Source organism: Miscanthus floridulus, chromosome 17, assembly GCF_019320115.1.
Source record: "Miscanthus floridulus cultivar M001 chromosome 17, ASM1932011v1, whole genome shotgun sequence".
Taxonomy (NCBI): Eukaryota; Viridiplantae; Streptophyta; class Magnoliopsida; order Poales; family Poaceae; genus Miscanthus; species Miscanthus floridulus.
The window spans coordinates 100,282,889-100,304,521 of record NC_089596.1 but is presented as its reverse complement, the minus strand read 5'-3'; the positions used below and the strand labels follow the sequence as shown (position 1 = coordinate 100,304,521).

The 21,633-nt window shown below is 44.1% G+C and overlaps 2 protein-coding genes and 1 non-coding gene across 13 annotated transcripts; 1 reads left to right on the top strand and 2 right to left on the bottom strand.

The window, feature by feature from the left end:
* Positions 1-142: 142 nt before the first annotated feature.
* Positions 143-8,322, bottom strand: LOC136514980 (probable potassium transporter 14). 11 transcript variants are annotated; one of them, XR_010773914.1, is made up of 6 exons: positions 7,359-8,322; positions 6,259-6,363; positions 5,796-5,915; positions 5,555-5,607; positions 5,360-5,474; positions 4,740-5,222 (listed from the first exon to the last, which is right to left on the bottom strand). XR_010773914.1 is itself a non-coding variant. In XM_066508683.1 (6 exons), exons 3-6 carry the CDS (start codon positions 5,703-5,705, stop codon positions 5,050-5,052), a joined length of 354 nt encoding a protein of 117 aa, XP_066364780.1. In that variant the 5' UTR covers positions 5,706-5,720; positions 5,796-5,915; positions 6,259-8,322; the 3' UTR covers positions 4,740-5,049. The 11 variants fall into 11 exon arrangements, 10 of the variants coding, with proteins under 10 accessions (XP_066364771.1, XP_066364772.1, XP_066364780.1 ...); XM_066508683.1 differs by adding an exon at positions 5,693-5,720 and having other exon boundaries at positions 6,259-8,322; XM_066508674.1 differs by adding an exon at positions 143-2,962 and having other exon boundaries at positions 5,038-5,222; positions 5,796-8,322.
* A 9,914-nt stretch (positions 8,323-18,236) lies between these two features.
* LOC136517392 (iron-sulfur cluster assembly protein 1-like) lies at positions 18,237-20,854 on the bottom strand. The gene is made up of 3 exons (XM_066510945.1): positions 20,391-20,854; positions 18,659-18,713; positions 18,237-18,565 (listed from the first exon to the last, which is right to left on the bottom strand). The coding sequence occupies exons 1-3, from the start codon at positions 20,713-20,715 to the stop codon at positions 18,418-18,420; spliced, it is 528 nt and encodes a 175-aa protein (XP_066367042.1). The 5' UTR covers positions 20,716-20,854; the 3' UTR covers positions 18,237-18,417.
* TRNAN-GUU (transfer RNA asparagine (anticodon GUU)) lies at positions 19,246-19,319 on the top strand. Its single transcript has one exon. It is a non-coding gene; the product is annotated as a tRNA-Asn (tRNA).
* Positions 20,855-21,633: the final 779 nt, after the last annotated feature.

Genomic DNA, 21,633 nt, shown 5'->3' with positions numbered 1-21,633 from the left:
CCGCCCTACAAATCGATTTGTAGGGGCGGCTGGTACTGTAGCCGCACATACAAATTAATTTATAGGGGCGGTCTGGGAACACCGGCCACCCCTACAAATCGATTTGTAGGGGCGGCTACAGTAATAACCGCCCCTGCAAATCATTTTTCCGTCAAAAAAAATTAAATTTACAATTCAAATTCGACCAGAACATATATTTTTCATCATGACTTATCTTCTTCTGCGATTGTACTGAAACTCAACGACAATACACATTTATTTATACCAGATTATAACAAATATTCCATGACATGTCTTCCAAATGCGAATTGTAGTAATACATATCAAATCAAATATAAAAAATATCAACTCAACTAAAAAATGCTAACTAGTATGCTCATCTCTCTTCCTCTACAAGTCAACAGGTTTCCTCCCATTCCTGAGCAATAATCCCACACTTGTTGGAATCTAATCAATCATAAGTTTGCTGGAATCACGCATATCTGAGCATTTACACTATGGAAAAAAAGCATGTTGCACATCTTGTATCCTTATTCACAAATAAAAAAATAATAAATCTCTAATTATGCTCCTCATCCAGCAAACAACCAACATATCAAACAATGTTAGCAACATCTCCCACAGAATGGATCAGAAATGACTACCATCCTCCCACAATCAAGAAACCGATGCACCTTAATAATTGTAATAATCTACCCTGTCAGCGTTTTGCCATATTTTCTGGTAATCTCATATGAATTCAAAATTAAAAATTATCAATCCTAAAGACAAGTGACACGTTCCAACACAAAAAGCACTAGCCAGTTGACCTACTAATAACGAAACAAACAGGAACAGCCTCTCGAGGTAGGTTCATCTCATCAGGAAACATTTGCACCGCCTCTGTGGTGGAAGTCAAGATGTAGCACTGACAGGTTCATCTCATCAATCAACAAGAACCAGTTCATTAGGGTGGAAGAAAATAACCACATACATAACAAGATAACACTTGAACATAGAAGGTTTCTTTTTCTTAAGAATCGTTGACATTTTACATTTTTCCTTCCAAGTAGTCATTTGTAGTTGTATAAGTAAATCTATTAATCACTATAGCAATAGAGATGTCGTAAAGGAGACAAAAAAACACCACCTAGACTATGAAGGCATGCAGATTGCAACCAGATTCCGATAAATGAGGGAATTGAACTTCCCCATACATAATATATTTGAACCAATTCAAATTCCTCTCTTCACTTATTGTATACCCTAGTTAGCTTATCAGATCCACACTTGATCATGATAGAATCATAGTGAGCTAAACCATCTAGATCATCCATAGTTCCATACATGATATAAAAAATCAAGTGGTGTTTATACAGGCAAAGAAAACTAGTATATTACAGAAAAAGGAAATCAGTGTGGCGAATTCGTTAAGGATGTATCAAGAAAATAGAGCTAAAGATAGGTGAAATAGATTGCATTCCTAATGAACTGCCAATAAGGCTCATATCACATACCATATGCATTGCCAATCTCAATTATGCTCCCAAATACTGCGACAAATGCCAGACAAGAAACCAGCAAGAACCAGTTCATCATCGGGATGTATATTTGGCCCATGAACTTTCTAGAGGTTGTCACACCCCAAAATTTCTAATTTTGGGTTGTGCATAGAAAACACTAATTAAAATAAATGTTTTGATATTTGGATACAATTTACCAATCTTAGTTTGAACTAGCGTAAATTTAGTTATAGGAAAAATGTGAATTTTCAAGCTTTTCCAAATTAATTTGACGAGCTATTGCTTGATGTGATGCTTGGTTGTTGATTTATTTCATGTTGTGAGAAAAAAAATTTAAAATACGTTTAGTAAGTCGATCTTCTTTCTCCAGCAATTCTTAGTCTTTCTCACCGATCAAATTCCTTGTTTTCCGACTTAATATTTGCTTGAGAAGTATCCTAAAATCTTTTCCATAAAATCCAAATCACTCCTTCCTGCTCACTATTCATCAACCTATCTCCATGGATACCTCGGGAATTTCTTTGGCTTTTTTCGGAACTTGTTCTCACTTGTTTGTGAGCATAATCTAATTTTTCAATGCTCTAAAATATCTTTTTATGAGCTCCAAATACTTTATTTGGGTTCATCATGTTCCAAAGTGACTCTGAGAATTTTCTCCAAATTTTTGGAGGTTTCGGAGTATTTTTCGTGGCTTAAATATTAATTCTAGACTTTTCTAGAATTATTTTATCCATGAAATTAATTAATTCCAAAAATAATAAAATATCTCAGATTTCCTCATGCCCAAAGGCCCATGTCTTTATTTACTAATGGGCGTTAATAATTAATTAGGCCTATTAGTAAAGGTGGAGGGTGCAACATCAATTAGTACCATATTGCTAGTTGATGTTGATGTGGGGAGTTTTTTCTTTCTATATATATCAACTAACTCCTTGAGCAAAGTACACCAAAACTACCGTATGGGGAGCCCCTAGTTTGAGAAATCTCTCGTGTAGTAAATTAGATTTTTCCTCCTCCTTCTCTCGCCGTCGCCGTCGTTGTCGCCGCCAGCCAACCCTGATGACGTCTTTAGTATCTTTATTTGCATCAATCCATCACGTTTGACCGTTTCACCTTCGTTTTTCGTTTTCCGGCGAGGTTCTCCATGGACGGCACGAGCTTCTTTGTCTCGGGCCACCCCGTCCTTTCTAGTTGCCTGCACCGGTAGTACGGCCGACCACCACCATTTTGTGCGTGGCCGTTGCCTCGCCCAGGCCTGCCCTACGCGACACTGCCGTGCGCCGCCCGCATGAGCCGCCCTGCCAGCAATAGTAGCAGCCGCCTTGGGCCCTGGCCGATTGCGCGCAAGCAGTAGCTCGCTGCTGCCGGCTGTGTCTGAGTTTGCCACGGTCCTGTCCGTTTCCCTCTCACGGCAGGAGCTCCAACCAGCCACAGGCATTGGTGCGGGATGCCACGATCTGCTGCAGATCATAGAAGAAGAAGGTACATTTCTTAGAATTGCCACAGATCGTTAATCCTTTACCGTTTCATCGTCTTAACTCCGTTTTGAGTGATTCTAGTTGCGTTAGTTTCGTAATTTTGTGCTCTACGCAGTAGTAGTAAAATTTATCATGTTTCACATCTTTGAATTTTATAAGTAAATATTAATTTGATTTGTGCTTATGCAATTGAGTTTCTAATTAAAAGTAACATAGGCATATACTTCGGTCTTTTATAAATTATTGTAAATCTAATTAATGTCACCCTTAATTTCTCTTGATTTATAAGTGATTTAGTTTAATCCTGAAACATAAGTGCTTTCGTTTAGTTATTATATGTTCTTTATCTTTTCGTGTTAAATGTTTAAATGACTTAAAGCATATGTATAATCCTTCATAATTATAAAATATGACTTATGCCAGCATTAATGTCTTTTTAATTATGACTTGCTTAGATCAATTATGAGACATAATATAAATGCTCTATTAGTTGCTCTCACATGTTTTATATTTCTAAAGTAAAGTTTAAATGAGACATGTTGATTAATAAAACATGATTAGCTTAAACTTAGACTTTTCAGACTAAATATGTTATGATTAATCTGAATTAATTATTCTCACATAGTTTTTCTTAATTAATATCAGTAAAGCTTGTAGCTGTTTTTCTTTAATAATATAAAGCTTCCGGTAGTCGTTTCCAGAGCGCTCGCGGTCGTAGTAACGAGTTCTCGTTTAGTACGATGTTTTCTCTTGTGTGGTGTGTTGTCTTAGTCTACTTTGTTTCTTGTATGTTTGCCTATGTGTGGTGCTTGTTTCGAGTAGACAAGAACCGATTGAGAGCGTTGAAGATCAGAAGCTGAGCACCCGAAGCTGTAGAATGGAAGATGAAGTTGATGCTCCTCGAAGCAAGTTGCTTTGGGTGTAAAGCAAGTTTAAGGCAAGTATAGCATGGGATCATCCTTGATGTCCTATTCACTTTAACCACTAAATTTCATATGCATGTGTCCACCTTGATACCCTTTATAGGATTCCCTAGAAGTTGTTTACTGAATACCTTGAAACCTCGGGGTATATGCATTTGGGTATTACTTTTGCTAGCGCTAAACAATAACCATGATCTTGATACTTGACTGATAATTGAGCTTTAAACAATTTAAGATGACTTATTAGCAATGACAGGAGGGTTTAATTCCCTCTCCTCAAGGACTCATTTGTAAGTGATCATCCGGGACTTACAGTACATCTGTGAGGGCTACATGGCTCTGGCTCTAGTTGCTTAGAAGACCTTTTCTAGCCGGCTTAGAGGATACTGCGAGTTGGGTATAGGACAGCCTCTGTCCTGTTGAGCCTAGCTATGGAAGCAGCCTTTTATTTTTGGAAGGGGGGTTCCTATATCCGATGACCCTACGGCCCTTCCCGGTTAGACGAACTTTTGAGTGGTTTTATATGGTTCTCTGTGTTTTGGGCCTAGCTAACCCGGGCATTTGAGAATCATGACTCACAGTGAAAGTGTACACCTCTGCGCAGAGTCTAATAAACTGATATATCAGCCGTGCTCACGGTCACGAGCGACCAAGGGATTCTTATGCCAAAGATGAGCACTTATTTAATTATGCTTAACTAAGTTGTCTTTGAGCTGTTTATTGTTCTTGTATAATGATCATGTGTTATGGGAACTATGGTGCTACCTTGTTGCTAATAAATGCTAAAACTTGAGCATACACTTAAAAGCTACTTGCAGTTCAACCAGTGTTAGCTATTTGAACCTCATAAACCCCATGTTATATTTGCTGAGTTCGACATGGACTCACCCTTGCAATTTCCCCCACACCTCAGGCTGGATATCAGTTTGCTAGAGTCTAAAGGAGTTAGGCTTATGATCAACCAGTCAGTTGGATCCAGTGGAGTGAAGTCTGCACCCGGAGATCAGAGTTGTCTATCCGTTGGTTGCTTTCTAAGGTTATCTCTTTTGCTACGTTCGCTATATATTAAGCATTATGAATTGATACTGCCCCTTCATTTGTAGCTATATGTGAGATTTGATTCTAAAGACTCACGTATAGTGTGCATCAGGTTTTGTCCTTAAAACCGGGTGTTACAGAGGTGTGGATAATCTTGAGGCGTGGGAAACAGCCAAGAGCTGTTGCCTGCTTTATGGTCGAGAATATAGCAGTTGTCATTGCACGACTAGCAATTAGTGCTGCCAGAGTAGCTATGAATACCATTGGCCAAAATGCCTCACCTGCAACATGTATTGAAAAATGTCTATCAGAATGAGTCTAGAGGCTAGTAAATGAAGTTCAGTTTCATTATATATGAGGATTTTTGTTTCAGCATATGTAGCAATACATAGCAAATCAGACAAACTATTTTGCTTACTTGGAATGGACAAAAAGAAGATCTGCTGACTTTTATCTAAGTTCTCCATAAGAAATGCAGCTTGTCCTAGGTATCCCAGTAGAAGGCATGGAAGAACAAGAAACACAAAGGTAAGCTGCAACATATGAGCAATTGTAAGTTACCATAAAATATTTTGAAGGAGGAACATTTAGCCCTAAACAACAGGGGAAATACCTGAACAGATTTAATAGAGAAGTAGCATAAATCAGCAAACATTGCCTCAGATCCTGTAAAAATATTAATCATGTAAAATGTCGCAATTGGTTCCTACAGAGTATAAATAAATTCACAAAGAATGAAACAACTATTTACCTATAATATTCATGGAGTAAAAGCATGACTGCAGAAAGAACAATTCATCCATAATTTCCATAAAATTAGCAATTAGATTTAAGCAATATGATCCTACATGTACCTTTCAAGACCATTCTCAATGAGCAGTTCCAAGCAGGACCGATAGCAGTGACTAAGTGCATTCTCTGCAGCTGTGTGATACTTGACAGCATATTTGGGGCCCACAGTATGGATGACCTTCCTGCATAATGAATTAATACATGCATCTTAGCATAAACTGAGATTACAGACAACCACAGAACAACATGTTGGATATGAGTAAATATATGAGTGTTCAATAGCTAGCTGCAGTAAAGTTAGACTTTCACTAAAGCTTCAATTACTGGCCACTGGAGGCTTTCTTGAAGTAACAAGTTATATGGGTTCAACAACACCGCTTGTTATATAAAGTGAATCAAGGTATGGATATGCGGTGTTTGTGAAACACAGGCACAGGGGGTATGCTTTGCTTAATCAGAAACAACCGTCACCTGCCACACCAAAATTAAGAGAACTCCAGCTGTACCTATGTTGAAAAGCCTTACCTGCCGCACCTGCACGGCACCACACTCATGCTGCTGGCTGCAAGATACTCCCTGCTTTCACCCCCCACTCCGCTAATAACAATCAAAGCTTGCTAATAACACTACCTATGTGAGTTGTGAGAGAAAAAAAATATAATTTGTTAAAGCTTAAGAAGTATGATAAACTGTACATGAAAAACCCAAAGCATAGAAGTACTTGCCTGTAAAGAAAATAAACAAACAGAAATATTACACAAAAAAGATAATAAAAAGCACCACTTTGCCTGACAAATTAATTAAAATGTTTAAGTTAACAAAATGGTGAAACTCAAAAACCCTCTCTTTGACACAAGTCATCCAAACAAATTCCCTCATTCTATCTGCATTATAACTTTTTAGCCATCTTAGCTCAGTGGTGAATTAGATTAACAAAGAATCATTTCACCATCTTCCTGAAAACAAAAGGAAAAAAAGACACTAAGAATGAAAAGTCCATGTACACCTATGGAAAGGCAGACTATGTGGAGACTATTCTTAACAAGCTCTATTGGAACTAAGCATGGCCCCATCTAACCCATACTGGAAAAGCATCCATCTGAAATCAAGCACAACATTAAATTGCCTTACTATCCAGCATCAATATGTAGTAAGAATTTTAAAAAATGCTAAGTTTAATACTTTACACCTTTTACAAGTACATATGCTATATCATTCTCCCTGGCCAATCTATTGTGTAGTTTAGTTGAAGATTATCTGTTAGTGATATCATAAGCAATTGCAATAATATCTGCCCCCAACAGGCTCTCAAGAGGCTCTGCACGACCTATCCACATGTCTGGTTGAGACTAGATATCGACATCTCAATGCTTGAACTACCGGTGTCCACTGAAATATCATTGACTTCCCTACTTTCAAAGCCACTTGACAAATAGGATTACCTCAATCTGGAATAGCACCTAGGAAGTCAGAATTATCCAATTCTACAACTCTGAACCAAATTGAAAGTCACACACAAAATCAAGAAGTTTTCTGCCAAAAAATCTGAAACCCAAGATGAAAGACAGGGTAAGGACCTCTACCAGGAACGGATAAACAAAATCCGTTTGTGGTAGGCATCTGACCTGGGGCTTTGACCTCTTTGCGGCTCATGAGCATGGAGCTCGAGCAGTCGATGGAGCGGACGACCGCAATGGGGAGCGATGTCATAGGGGCGCATGGAAGGGTGGGCGTGGAGGCGCATGAGAGAGATGAGGGCATGGACCGCAAAGCCACCGTTCCAACCACTTCAGCAGCGGCACGCGCGTACCTTGGGAGGCCTCGTTGCGGAGCAGCCGGTGTAGGCCAACCGGATTCGCTGCCCCCGAGCCTAGATCCGCTGACATCGAGGCCGGAGCCGACTGGATTCGCTCAGTGGGCATCATGAGGAGTTACTCCGTAAGTGGGATCGGTAGATGCCGGAGCAGCTCGACGTCACCGTCGCGGATGCGTTGCTGGAGGCGACGGAGGAGCGATGGTGGCGATACGCGCGGCAGCAGGAGACGAGAGGGGTGCCGGCCTGGGGGCCGGCGGGGCCGGGCGCAGGGGACTCCGGCGGCGGCTCGACGTCACCCTCCCCAGCGTGCACCTCCGTGGTGGACAGGTCCACCAGATCCGGCGAACTCCGACCGGCCCCGACAAGGGGATGCGATGCGTCCCCGCCCACGGCTGCCGACTCACCGAGGGGCGAAGGAGGGGCGGTGCGCTCTAACTTTCGGTCACCGCCTCCGTGCGCTCATGCGGTCGCAGGACGGATTCGCCGGGCCTCCCTGTGCCTAGGCCCTGGAGCGGCCAGCTGCACGTAGATCTATGCGGTGTTAGCAACAACTCTCTGCGCGGGGGTGGACCGGTCACCGGTGGGGTGGGGAATGGAAGGAAGACGGAACCGTAGAGGAGGGAGAGGAAGAGGCGACGACGGCGGAGGGAGAGGAGAGGAAGAGAGGTGGCGACGACGGCGAGGAGGGAGAGGAAGAGGAGAGAGGAGAGAGGACAGGGCAGGAGAGAGGAGAGAGGACGAAGCTCGCTTAAAGTGCGGACCTGACCTCTTCGGTTCACCGGATTTGATAATTTTTTTAGTCCGCGCTCGTCCAGCAACCACGCATTTGTAGAGGCGGCTCGTATTACCAGCCGCCCCTACTATTCTTTTGTAGGGGCGGCTCAATCACCAGCCGCCCCTACAAATAGCAACATCGAAGGCGGCTGGTGAGTGAGCCGCCCCTACAAATCCTACCCATTTGTAGGGGCGGCTCGTATCACCAGCCGCCCCTGCTGTTCCATTTGTAGGGGCGGCTGATCTCGTGAATCCTGAATACGCCACTGTAGGGGCGGCTCTATCATCAGCCGCTCCTAAAATTTTTTTTATCCCGTTGCTACAAACCGTTTTTCACGTAGTGGTATGTAATAAAAAAGAGTAAATGCTCCATTACTAAATACGTGTAGCACATCTGTATTTAGTACTATAATTTTAGAAAAGAGTAAGCAATGACCATCAGTAACGTCTAGCGCGTCGTCATGCGCTACTGGAGCTAGCAAACGCGGACAAGCAAGACGGACGGCAAGAGAAGTGGTTGCAGGGGCAGGCGGCAGAGACGGGAACGCATCAGTGCACGTGGAGAACGTGTCGGAATCTCGTGGCAATGGTCTGACTGGTCGTAGGGGAACATGGTACTGTTCTTCCGCCCTGTTCCTGCAACACATGCATTGGCCTCGCCCACACACACTAGCTTGAGTTCTGCTGGCTACCAGCATCTGCATCTAGCTTGCATTATATTTAGCTTATCAGTCATGGTACAGTGCTTCTTCTCTCACAACAAAACAACATCATTCGGCTTATCAACCACAGAAACCATCAGCCGAACAACACCTGGTGTATGTTTGGCTACCAACATCTGCATCCGGAGAACAAAGCAGTAGTAGAGTATGTACTCCTGGGAAAATAAGAGTACGAAGCTGGACCGACACAAAATGCACGCGTGCTTGAGTACCAGCATGCAGACGTTCCTGCTAGTACCTCATCAAGACACCAACCTTATTCTTTTTTCCAAAAAAAAAAAAAACAGCTACCTGATGAACCCTAGCACTAAGCACACAGCTGCACACTGCACAGTACACCTCCCAAAAGGCCCCGGCCGGGCCGAGCCCGATGGATGGAAAAAGGCGCGCAACAGAAGCAGGGGCCATGCGTGAACAGCTTAGCTATGCTATATACGTACACGATCCAGTTGACGTGAGAGATATCTACATCAGCAGCAGTACGTACGTGGTACAGGTACAGCACCAGTCCTCTCCATACCCGCCGCCACGTGTTCTCAGTTCTCAGTTCATCAGTTGCGCTCCATGCATGCCTATACGTAATCAGGCATTTGGAGAAGGATCAAAATTCAAGCAGGGGCTTGTGTGCATGCACCCTGCTGCCTGCTGCCAAGTCATCAGATCCAGATCCAGGTCGTGTGGTGCTGTCTAGTAATCAAAGTCTAAAATGGTTGTGTCTTGCATTGCCTGGAATTCATGTGCATTTCTGCCTAAAATATGTGCATACGACAAGTAATGTTATTGTTGTGGTGTGTTCGGTGTTCCTCTGCCTGCCTTACCTGTCAGTCAAACTAAAAGGAGACAAAATTTCGCGGTCTCAGTAGTCAGTACTGGGTGGCCATCCATCTGACGATCTCCATCCCAGTGGCGACTAGCGTGGCGTCATGGTGTGTGCTCTGCTTCTCCATCACCGTCGTTGTGGACTCGTAGAGTTGTGGTCCGCGATCTGATGCAGCAGAGGCCCGTACGTATCGCGGGGACGCCTTCCATGTTGGCAACGCCGTGGCCAGTTGGTCTCCATGAGGATCAGCCGATCAGAGGATCAGAGCCCCGTGGCCGTGGAGGAGGTCCGGGCAGCTGGGGCAGGTACTTCTAGTTCTAGGCGCAGATAGGAGAATCTTCTATCTACACCTAAAAAGCATCGATGGGTTTCGTCCAACCCGACTTCGTGCGCGCGCTTGCGACATGCTTGTCCGAAGCTCCCTCTGATTTTTTTTTCAAAAAAGAACCTTACTAACGTGCACTCCGAACCGCGTTCCGAACTGAAAAAAAAGCCTGGTGTTGTTTAGATTTCGCAGGATGTTGTTACCTACACAAACGACGCCTCCGACACGTCCTACCAGCCGTTGTTTGTACAGCCTGCAGCCGGCATCCTTTTGGGTCTGGGGCCCGGCCAACCGTGTCGCATGCAAACCCAATTTTAAAACAAAGAGAACAGCAGGAGCCGGCGCGGCCTCAGGATGGCCACGTGGAAGAATCGACTGCCGGCCGTTGGATGCCGGATGATCGGTGGTGCTTTCGTTGACCAGGGGGGCGGCGATGGTACGGCCAGGCGGGCCCTGTTCGACTGACCTCCTCCCTCTTGCATTGGCCGTCGCTAGCCTGAAACCGGCGGGCCCCACTATGCGAGTATGCTGTCAAGCACGAAATGGTCAGCGTCGGGTCACCCGTCAGGGGGCACTTTCCGTTGTCGAGCGGCCATTGACCGGGGACGCTTCTGCACGACGCGCGCTTTTCAACGCCCGTGGCGCGGGTGCGGGAAAAGAAAATATCAGCCCTGTCCCCCCCCCCTCCACTCTGCTCACCACTCCTCCCTCTCTCTCATGTGCCTCCATCGCTCCTCCTCTCTCTCGTAGCAGTACAAGTGAGGATGCGGGCGAGCGTGCCGGCGCGGCGGCGTAGCGGCCCCGGTATGGCGGCCTCAGCGCCGGCGGAACCCCGCGTGGAGGCCTGACCGGCCCCCGATGTGGCAGCGCAACGGCGCGGACGGGCCCCGGTCACAGGCGGCCCGGCGCGGCAGCCCTGGTATAGGCAGCGGTGGATCTAGCGTCGACGGCGAGGTAAACTACCGCCTCTCCTCTCTCACTCTTATTCTTTTTAGCTCTGTTGATGCTCAGATCTCCCGGTCCTTTCTCGGGCTCGTACTTCGTCTGCTCCCTCCGTCGAGGCCAGATCCCCAACCTCTGCCCTACAGTCCGCGTGTGCCCGACCGAGGAAGAAGGTGTAGGGGCGAGCGTGGCGGTGGGTCTCCGACGATAGCCCGACCGAGGGCGCGGCAGACCCGGATGGGGCAACCGATGGAGCGACGGGAGTGGAAGGAGGCGACCTAGCCGGCTGACCCCCTCCCAGCAACACCACCTGGATCCAGCGTGCGGGGTTCCAGCGAGGTCGGACCACATTTTCTTTCTCGATGCATCTGTTCGTGCTCTCGTCTATACTTCTGTGTGCTTTTGTTTCTTTTTCTTTATTTCGATTTCTGTGCTACAGCGGTTGGAGAGTGGAGGGGCCATGCCTGATCCAAAACGCATAGACGGATGGAGCATGTTTCCTCTATGTTTCTCTATGCTTCTGTGTTCATGAGGATTTTGGGTTTTCCTATTTCCGTTTGTTGATTGCTGATGCTTATTCCTCAGTGTACTATGATGCATCGAGGTCAAGGAAGAGAAGGGGGTTCTTTCCAAAAATCGATTCGTACAGTCCAGTAGAATCAGAGTTCAGAGATGACCCGTACATCCTTTGCTTTCAGTTGTTTCGTGTCTTGTTCGTTTAGATTTGCCATGTGGTGTCTGGTCATGTGTGTTTTCCATCAGATTGCTTACAGTTGTTGGTCTTTACAAGTCCGAATCATCTTGATCTGAGTGTCCCGTAGATGCTTCGCGCCCATGTATATTCATGACCACCTCGTCAGTTCTGATGGCTCAAGAAATTGATTGGTTAAAAAAGGGATCTACAACATTGGTGTTTGCACTTTGAAAAAGATGTTCATTTATCTACTTTCTCCATTTTACTCTGCAGGAAAAGATGTTCATGTAGAGGCCATGCACTTTGGATTCCTAGCATGTATACGGCTCACTCTTAACATAAATATTCAGAGCTGACTTTTAGTTCTTTTACCAGGTTAAAAAATGTGTTGGTTAATGCAAGACACTCACTTTTAGTTTAGATTAGCATTTTTAGCCTTATATGGTTAACTGTTGCCATGTTGGGTTGCGCTGATAAGAACAGACCACCTGTAAACTTTGTTTTTGATATGCATATTTTAACTTTCAGCACTAACTGATACGACCATTTCAATTGTAGGAAATGGAAGGAGCCATGGGCTCATGGTACCTTGTTCGGAGGGATGATTACCTCCTTACTCCTTAGATACGTATTCCTTTACAAAGCATCTCATCATTCAGTCTAGGTATTATGCTTTTAGGATTGACCTTACGTTTCTTACTATGTTTTGTAGCAAATTATGGTTAATTGTGGTTAATTGACCTTATGCCTCTTTGGCTTCCTTTCCTATGTCTGTCTCAAGATATATATTTAGACACCTTGCATATTGGTTTAGAAATCCGGCTTCTGTATGTCTCATGTAATATATATGTAGTATTTGAACATCTTGCATGGTTTAGAAATCCAGCTTTCTGTTCGGCGCGCATGGGCACGTGCAAACCACTACAATAATTTCAGTACCTAATGTGCTCTCATCCTACAATAATCACAGTTTGGTTCCTCCCATCATATATTCTATCAGATTGCTCCTTGAATCTAGGTTTCATTCACACACTTTTTTTAATTTCTTCATGGAATGATTGTTGGACAGATAAAAGGCAAGAGAGGAAGGAAAGGTACCCGGAGCAAGAGCTGCAGCGGTCTATTGGTAAATGTATGATTGGTCCTAACCTTGTATGAAAGTCATAAATGATTGGTCCTAATCTGTAAATAGTATATCAACAATAACATAAGTGTTCAGGTCCAACGTCTGATTACTTTACGCATTCTCTAAAATTGGATTTTATTAGAAACTATTTAAATACCAGCCTTTCTTCTCTATATGCTCTGAACTGATAGCTACCTTACAGTGTTCATATTTTTTTTTCTTGTCACAACCAACCGATGTGTTGCATATAAAGCATGTTGGGTTAAATGTATGCCAACAAAATGAACATTTTATTAACAATATTGGGTAATTGGGTTAAATGTTGCCTTGTGTTCAAGAAGGTCTAGAACGGAAAGCACGAACAATGTTTCCTGCCAGCTCTTTTTTATTGTTAATTACAGTCTAGTCATACAGTTATTATCGCATAGGAAGCAAATGGATAGCCAGTCTATAAAATATATTTCTGATTATATGTTCAACTCTGTAGTTTTTTACACTGAATCATCTGATGCTTTGAGTATGTCCTATTATACTCTGCGAGGTTGAAGTTTGAGAGCATTTAAGCACCAGTAACCTGTCTTTCTATACGTTTCGCTAGCATTTTAGTGTTGTCCTATGAATGTGCCCCACAAATTGATTGGCTTTCTATTTTTTATAAACTGTCTGTTTGCTATATTTGTATTGAGGTTGAAGCTAAACTAAATATTGTTATTGTTTGGAGCCTGGCAAAGACTTACCCAAGTAATTTAATTGACATTTCACTGCTTTTGGAAAATCCTAGAATCAGGCATCCAATTACTGATATTAATAGGAGCATATCAAGCCAAGAATAAAGTGGAAACACTTCTTCTAGCTGGGGTATTTTAATCACTCTTGTTTCAGGGTTTGGACCATTTTAAGCAGATGCACTATGTATGACATTATAAAAATAACTTACCTAGACTCTCTATGCAAATTAGAAAATAACACAAAATAAGATGTAACCTCTATATTACTAATATGTTATTGTTGATATACTATTTACATATTAGAGATTGAAGGTCAGGAAAATTGCAGTCAACAGAAAACAGGTTGCAGCCACAGCTACTCGCACATTTTCACGGGATATTCCAAAAATAGTTTCATTAAGGTTCACCTTTGCAGTCACTCGGATTCAACAGACCTACATACAGACATAAAAAAACTATGCTTAGGTGGTAGCACAGGTAATGAACAGATGGTCATCTTTTTTTTATAGACAGAGCAAACAATCATCTTATATGTCATTTACCATTCTCGCTGCTAGTTTACTTCAATGAACACTTTTTCTCACTTTTGTATACTAGCGGAAGAATTCGACGTGGGTAGGAAGATCCTTGAAGAAGCTTATGAGCAGCAGCGTAGAGGTGATATTCAGCCTGAACCCAAGACTTCAATACAGTGACATTTCATAACCAAGATCACGAGAAGCTCAAGAGCAGTAGCTATTTCTCTTAAATATTATAGCTAACCCTGTGCTCCTATGACATGTGCTAAGCATTGTGCTCTTATGGCACTGGAGATCAGGACAACCTCTCAAGCATATGCTAATTTTCTTAGGGGCTATATCTTATAATCTGCTACTATGACTTTTGTTGTATGCAGTATGCTATGTTGTGCCATCTCGCAGTGTATGTCTCCTTTGTCTTATATCCTAAGACTGTTCTATGTAAAATATATGTACTGCTTAGACATCTAACGTGCCAGTATAGGACTGCCTCGTGTAAGATTACATACTATTTGAACACACTTTATGTCTCGCGTAAAATATATATGTGCTATTTCGACATATCACACGTGATCGTAGCTGTTTTAGAATACATTGCTGGACTACCTGTCAGCTGAACGGTGCAAGCAAATGCCTATTGCGTTCACTGTCAGTGCTTTTTCGTTACGAATTCTCCATTGCCTAGATACAAGCACGACCTGTGACTCAGCGCGTATGCCTATTGTGACCGTAGGCGTGACAAAAAATCGTGGTTCCCGTGCAACGCACGGGCATATATCTAGTATAGGAAAAAGTCTGCATAACCTCCAACTATCAAGGGTGGACTACTTCATCCCAAACTATAAAATCGGATTTTTTACCCCCTGAATTTTTCAAAACCGGTCAAATAACCTCCTAAGCGGTTTTGCACGGCGGTTTTGCTACAGTGATTGTAGTTTTGTCTTTTTCTTTTTTATTTATTTCCGCTGAATCTTTGAAAAAATCATAGTAAATCACAGAAAAATCATAAAATGGAAAATCTAATTTTGTTGGACTCCACATGAGTAGATCTACACAATGAACATATAATATGGTATTCTTTAATATAAAGTTTTTATTGTAGCTTTATATCTATGATTTTCTGTAATTAAATGAAATAATTCATAGCTGCAGCTTCTATGGTCCTATTGTGGTGAAAATTTTATGGTGGGCTAATTATTGTATGCTTGAATTATAGTAAAATTTCATACTCATTTGATTCAAGTTTTATTTGTTTCCCTCTTTTTTCTAAAAAAAAGAATTAGATTGCCCCAACCATGTAGTTGTAATAGTCAGTCTCTCATACAAAATATTATCCTCTGGCTCCAACAACTAACCAAGGCTTTGCCCCTAGTTTGAACAAGTACATTGGGGTTATAAGGTTGTCGGCCTCATATATTGACACATAATTTCGATACGGCGTTTAAGCTATTATCTCGTAGTGCATTCATAATCCATTAGATTTGTGCATAGAAAAAATATTGTTATGAGTAGTCTTATATAGTGTCAAGACTTAGTTTACGAGTTGATTGATTTGCGAAACATCTCTCTAATCCCAAACCTCCTCGTCCGTATAATAAAATTTCCTACATATGTCAATCCATGAGTTGGCCAACAAATGAAATTAGCGACGTGTACCGATGTATATATACCTATATATATATATCTACGGTGTTTTTATGGGAGAATTGTTATCTTTGTCCCTCCGGTCCTTCTACTCCTTATCGATCCACGGCTCTTGTCTTCGCATGCACTTTAGAGTATGCTTGGATCTTTAGACCAAAGACTGCAGCCCTGCTTATATTAAAAGCAATATAGTTTTGCTGGGGATTCCAGCTTACAAGTTCGGTTCAATCATAACAAACGCAAGTATGCTTGGATCTTGTCTCTCGGATATTGCCTGGACAGACAATCGATCGATCATAGGTACAAAGTGTTCAAAATCGGACGCCCGCGAGCATTACATGTCCCGAACAACTTTACCACACCTCCATCCAAACAAGACTTCGCTATGCTGCGAGCCGCTTTTAGGCCTATGATGCGGATGCTGGAACAATAAAAATGAGGAACAATTTTGCACTACTGTACATGATCCTGCATGCTCTCTCTCTGCGACATGAATGCTTTGGTTTGTATTGCATTCGCTAGGTATTTTCACAACGACAATTCCATCTTTACAGTCGTGGAGACCAATTCTTTTCATACAAGGATTTTCAAGACTATATATGCACAGGGCACATCAGCGAAGTTAGCAAACAACCTGATGAGAAGAAGCCATAGCTACAACTATCGTACGTACAGAGGCATCACTTTCATATCACCTATTCACCTGGCAACCTTCACGCCGCAGTCTGTTGCACGGCGGCAGCGGCGGCACCGGCCGCCCGCGTCTCCACCGACGACACAGGCGGCGCCGGCGCCTCCATCTTGGCAATGCCGCCGTGGTGAGGCGGGCCGAACCCACCCTCCATGCCGTCGTCGTCGTAGTAGGCGACGCGGTCCCGTCGCGGGCGGGGCCGCAGGTGCTTCTTGGTGCAGACCTGCCCCACGAGGCAGGAGATCACCAGCAGCGCCGCGATCACTCCCAGCACCACGAACACCGGCGTGTACGACCCGCCGCCGCCGCCGTCTCCGGCGGCCAGCGAAGGCGCCTGCTGCAGCGGCCGTGTGCCGCCGGTGGGGAAGAGTGGCGCCGCCGTCGTCGAGGACGACATCGTTCGTTGCTACTACGTACCGGCTAGTGGTAACTTGCTTGCTTCGGATCCAATTCCTTTCCTCGATTGATCTCAGCCAGCACACAGCACAGCCTGTGATCGTGCATGGCGGCTTTTATTTGTTTGCGGCGCCCTGGCTGCATGGATATGCTTGGAGTGAGCTTAAAGGCTGCGGTTAGATAGTGTGGGCGGGGAGGTTTGGATCTTTCAGACTTGCAGTGCAGGGGTCTGCATGTTTGCAAGCGTGCCCCTTTTGGCCATGGCAAAGCTAAGGATCCGACATGCCGCTACGTGTCAGTATACTAGTAGTTCAGTTTGCCCAGAGAATCTTTATCTGAAGAAAAAGGTTTGCCCAGAGAATGGATGAGAATTTGGTGTGAGTTCATAGCAGTAGAACAAACACAAAGTTCTCTCAGGAGTCAGGATGCTGGGGATTCGTTTTAGCCTTAATCTTGAGGAGTGGAGAGAGGCACATGCGCCTTAGCCATTTCAAGGAGGGACTAATCGTGGCAGGCTCGTGCCGCGTAATGTTCAATGTCAGCATGTGTTAGCCAGATCTCAACCTGTGCTTGGAGGAAGAGAAGCTCAAGTGACGCCACGTCATCCGTCAGCTACACGGTTGAGTTGCAAGTCAAAGTCAATGGCAAGCGATGAGAGAGAGAGAGAGAGAGAGAGAGAGAGAGAGATGCGTCTAGAAAGGGATGGATAAGATCATGGTTGGCTTAGATTTTTTATATATAAATATTGTTCTTTATTTTTCAATGGAAATAGTAACATTGTTCTTTGGAGATAAGATCATAGTTATTTTCTAATTAACTTACGTACTGTTGTTTTCCTGTTTTTTTTTCCTATGTGGTTCATCCAAACATCCTGTATTTTTCCTATGTGGTTCATCCAAACCATCCAAACATCTTGTATTTTCCCTATGTAGTTCATCCTAAGTACGTACGAAACCTATGTTTCTGAATCCTTCGTTTTTTACCTCCATTCATATTTTATTCCCATGTTGTTCATGGGCCCTAACAAAAATGGCTCGATCCTAGCTCTTCAACGTGGAGCAGCTTTCTAAGGTAGAATTATATTGAAAAATGTTTAGTAAAAATGGTTCCAGCGGCAATTTTGTAGCACTTTTTTCGGCTCTAACTTTTCTATAAAAAATATTCGTAGCTCCCCCGGGCTCCTTGCGAGATGCCGTTTGTCGGAGCTTCTTGCAAGGAGGGGCAAGAAGTCAGAACCGGAGCCCTGCGATCCTGATCTCAACAACATTGCTCAATCAATCTAAGCATGCATGCTCCGACTAAGCAGATAAGGGCAAGGGGCAGACCTTATTTATGTGCAGAACCAGAACCACACTGCAGCAAGTTCGCTTATTCGATGAAACCCAAACATCGTAGCCACCTAGCTTATATATACATGCTCTTTTGGCGCATGAGTTCCTCGCTCGTTACATATACATACTACTCTGCTCGCTCGAGGTAGCTGCGCTCTTATGGGGATGGGATGTCCTGCTCCTCTGTCTTGGCCAGCCTCCCTTTCTTTGCCTCGTAATCCTTCACGGCGGCCTTAATTGCATCCTCAGCGAGCATGCTGCAGTGGAGCTTTACCGGTGGAAGAGACAGGTGCTTCGCAATCTCGCTACAAAAAATGGGAAGTCGTAGACAGATGTATCAGTACAACTCCAAGAAATATGGAATGGGACGACGATTTTCAGGCCGATTCATAACTTACGTGTTCTTGATCGCTACTACTTCCTCCATTTGCTTGCCCTTGACCCATTCGGAAGCTGTAACACAGCAGAAATGAATAAGGAACCAACTATATATATTCAAAAAATGGGTATAAAATTATAAGGAAAAAATGCTAGGAGGAAAAAAACACTGATGGATGAAAGCAAGTCGGTAAAATAAAAACTAAGCAGGTATGGCATGGCAGACTTCTGCACGGTGAGCTGTGTGGTGGTGGAGCCATCCAAATGCAGATAGGAAATGGCATGGCAACTGAGCATCGATACATAGTAGTGTGAGTTCCACTGTTCTAGGCTCGACATGCGCTATACAAAACACTGAGCGTAAAAAGTAGTATTATAACCTGCAAAATATAAGCATACGGTCATTTAACCTTGTGACCTTCTTTAGTCTAAACGGGTCATATCCAAGTGCATAATTCACCCAAATAGATAACTTATAAATTATGGTAACAACATTGTTAGTTGTAAAACCACAATATTATATTAGCTAAATCACCAAAAGCATGTCCTTTAAAGTTGCAAAGTGGATGCAATTGCCAAAAGAATAAGCAAACCCACAGTGTGCGTAGCTGGAATAGCTCAGTTGGTTAGAGCGTGTGGCTGTTAACCACAAGGTCGGAGGTTCAAGCCCTCCTTCTAGCGCTGTTTTTTTTGTTACATCAATATTTTATTTTTTATTAGTTTAGTGGACCCAAGTTTTTACAGCAATATTAAGATGTCCCCTACTGTTTTTACCTCAAAATGGATATGTAGTTTTTTCAGACTTTGCTATCTACTAAATGAAAAGGCAGTGCACCTACCAGTTCTGTTTTTTTTAAAGATATGTAGTTCTGAACACCTAGCACTAGTAAACTAACCAACCATATGAACAACGTTTTTGTTCACAATGGATTTAAGTTCTGAACACCCGGCAGACCGACACCTGTGAACAAGGTTTTTGTTCACAGCGGATCTAAGTTCTGAACACTATATGAGGCTCGTTCGGCTTGCTGAAACTTGGTTGAATTGGCTGAAAAACACTGTTCTGGCTGAATTGTTGTGAGAGAAAAATATTGTTCCGGCTGAAAAAACAAGCTGAATAGTGCGGATTATAAGGTAAGCCGAACGGGGCCATAAAGTTTTTTTTTGGTTCATTATCCTCCTATTATTTTTTCGGAGTATATGAACCAGGACGCCTTACAGGCTCACAAGAGACTTCAGCCACAACAAAGAACTTAGTGAATGACATAACTATGGACTACTAACAAATAGTAAGTGATTACCCCAGAAACACAATTGTGACTCTGGTACTCATCTCAACATTTCGTAGCGCCCAATTGTTAATAAAAACCACTGTGATGCCATTCGTTTTCAAATTGTAAGTTGTTCTATTTTTCTACTATGTATCTAATTACACTATGTTTAAATACACAATTAAAGCCATGTATCTATAAAACAGTACTTTTTATATAAAAACCCCCGCAATTCTACCAATACAGGGAAAAATCTGCGCGTCCAGCGGAAACTACACTGACCATGTGACCCATCCTAATTTTCCAGTTTAATTATCACGATCAGCTACGGTTTCTCTTTCTTGTCGCTATCACCGCAGAGAAGATATATAATTGGTGAGATTGTGAATATCCCAGAACGGTCTCGTGACTTAATAATCACGAATTTTGCATGAACAATATACTCCTGCGCGACAGGGAATAGGGAGCTGGCTCTGCTCACCGACGGAGGAGGACGCGATGGCGGAGCCGCAGCCGAAGGTCTTGAAGCGCGCGTCGACGATCCTGCCGGAGCCCTCGTCGACACGGATCTGCAGCTTCATGACGTCCCCGCACGCCGGCGCGCCGACGATCCCCGTGCCGACGTCCGCGTCGTCCTTGTCGAAGGACCCCACGTTGCGCGGGTTGTTGTAGTGGTCCACCACCCGCTCGTGGTACCCTCTGCTCCTGCCCGCCACCGCCGCCGCAGCAGCGATCGCGGGCGCCGGCAGCGCAGCCTCGCCGCCTCCTACGCCGAGGAGACGCCTGCCCGCCGCGCGCAGCATCATGGCCACCGATAAGGCTCGGAGCTCGGATGAGGCGGCGTCTCTGGATTCCCCGCCCCGTTCTCTGCCCCCTCGATTCCGTTGGGCTTCGGCTTTCCTTCGTGTGATCGTGTCGCGCGATGGGCACGGAAAGGAATCGAGAGAAGAGGCGTGTGATGGTTGGCCCGGGATATTCGCGGGGATCGAAACGTGGCGGCGTGGGGCCCGCAGCGGCTAAGGATAATGGGTTGTGAAGGCAACGCGTGTACGAGGTGTGTACGTGGCGGGCCGCAACGGGCGGGCTTGGTGTCAGGGCGATTTAGAGCTTGAGGCCATAAGGCGGTTTGGCCTGGTTGGATGGGCTTTTACTAGGCTGGCTTTGGACCTGGTTGTTATTTTATTTCTGGGCTGACCCAACACCCTCCTGAACGGAGAGATGCCAGTGCCACTTCCGGAAGTAGCGTGTTGGGCCTGATGCAAAATGAAGGTTTTGGGCAGTATGGACGTGTTTGTTTGCCTGGACGGGGGCTGCGCCCTTATTTCTTTGAGTCTTTTACTTGTATGCCATTAAAAAAGATGGTCTAATCGTCTATGTTCCTAAAAAGTTCGATCTATCGTCAGTGTCCAAGCTCGAAAAACTTTTCTCTCCCACGCCATTCCGTCTACTTGACGCACTGACGGTGTGAAATGTGTGTGGCAAATGACTTCAATGCCCCTGGAACTTTTGTTTCTCATGTGCCACTGTCTGCTGGGCGGCAACCTGATGGCTTTTGGCGCCAACAAGGTTGGCCTTGGCGCCAACTTGCCCTGCTCTATATATAGCTACCCCCTCCCTTCCATTCCCACTCACCTCTTTGTCCACTCAATCCCTCTCGTCTCCATGGCCATGTCTGAAGGTTCAAGCTCTTATGAGAGGCGGCTCACTAGGCGCGTTTTTTGCCC

Bases quoted from the DNA above. Each gene is read 5' to 3' on its own strand.
- LOC136514980 (XM_066508674.1), bottom strand. From the start codon at position 5,940: ATGCATGTATTAATTCATTATGCAGGAAGGTCATCCATACTGTGGGCC. The intron at 5,475-5,554 runs GTATTTCCCCTG...CATATGTTGCAG, and splicing joins TCTCTATTAAATCTGTTCAG to CTTACCTTTGTGTTTCTTGT. The intron at 5,223-5,359 runs GTAAGCAAAATA...TACATGTTGCAG, and splicing joins CTTCTTTTTGTCCATTCCAA to GTGAGGCATTTTGGCCAATG.
- LOC136517392 (XM_066510945.1), bottom strand. From the start codon at position 20,715: ATGATGCTGCGCGCGGCGGGCAGGCGTCTCCTCGGCGTAGGAGGCGGC. The intron at 18,714-20,390 runs GTGAGCAGAGCC...GCTGTGTTACAG, and splicing joins CATCGCGTCCTCCTCCGTCG to CTTCCGAATGGGTCAAGGGC. The intron at 18,566-18,658 runs GTAAGTTATGAA...CATTTTTTGTAG, and splicing joins GTAGTAGCGATCAAGAACAC to CGAGATTGCGAAGCACCTGT.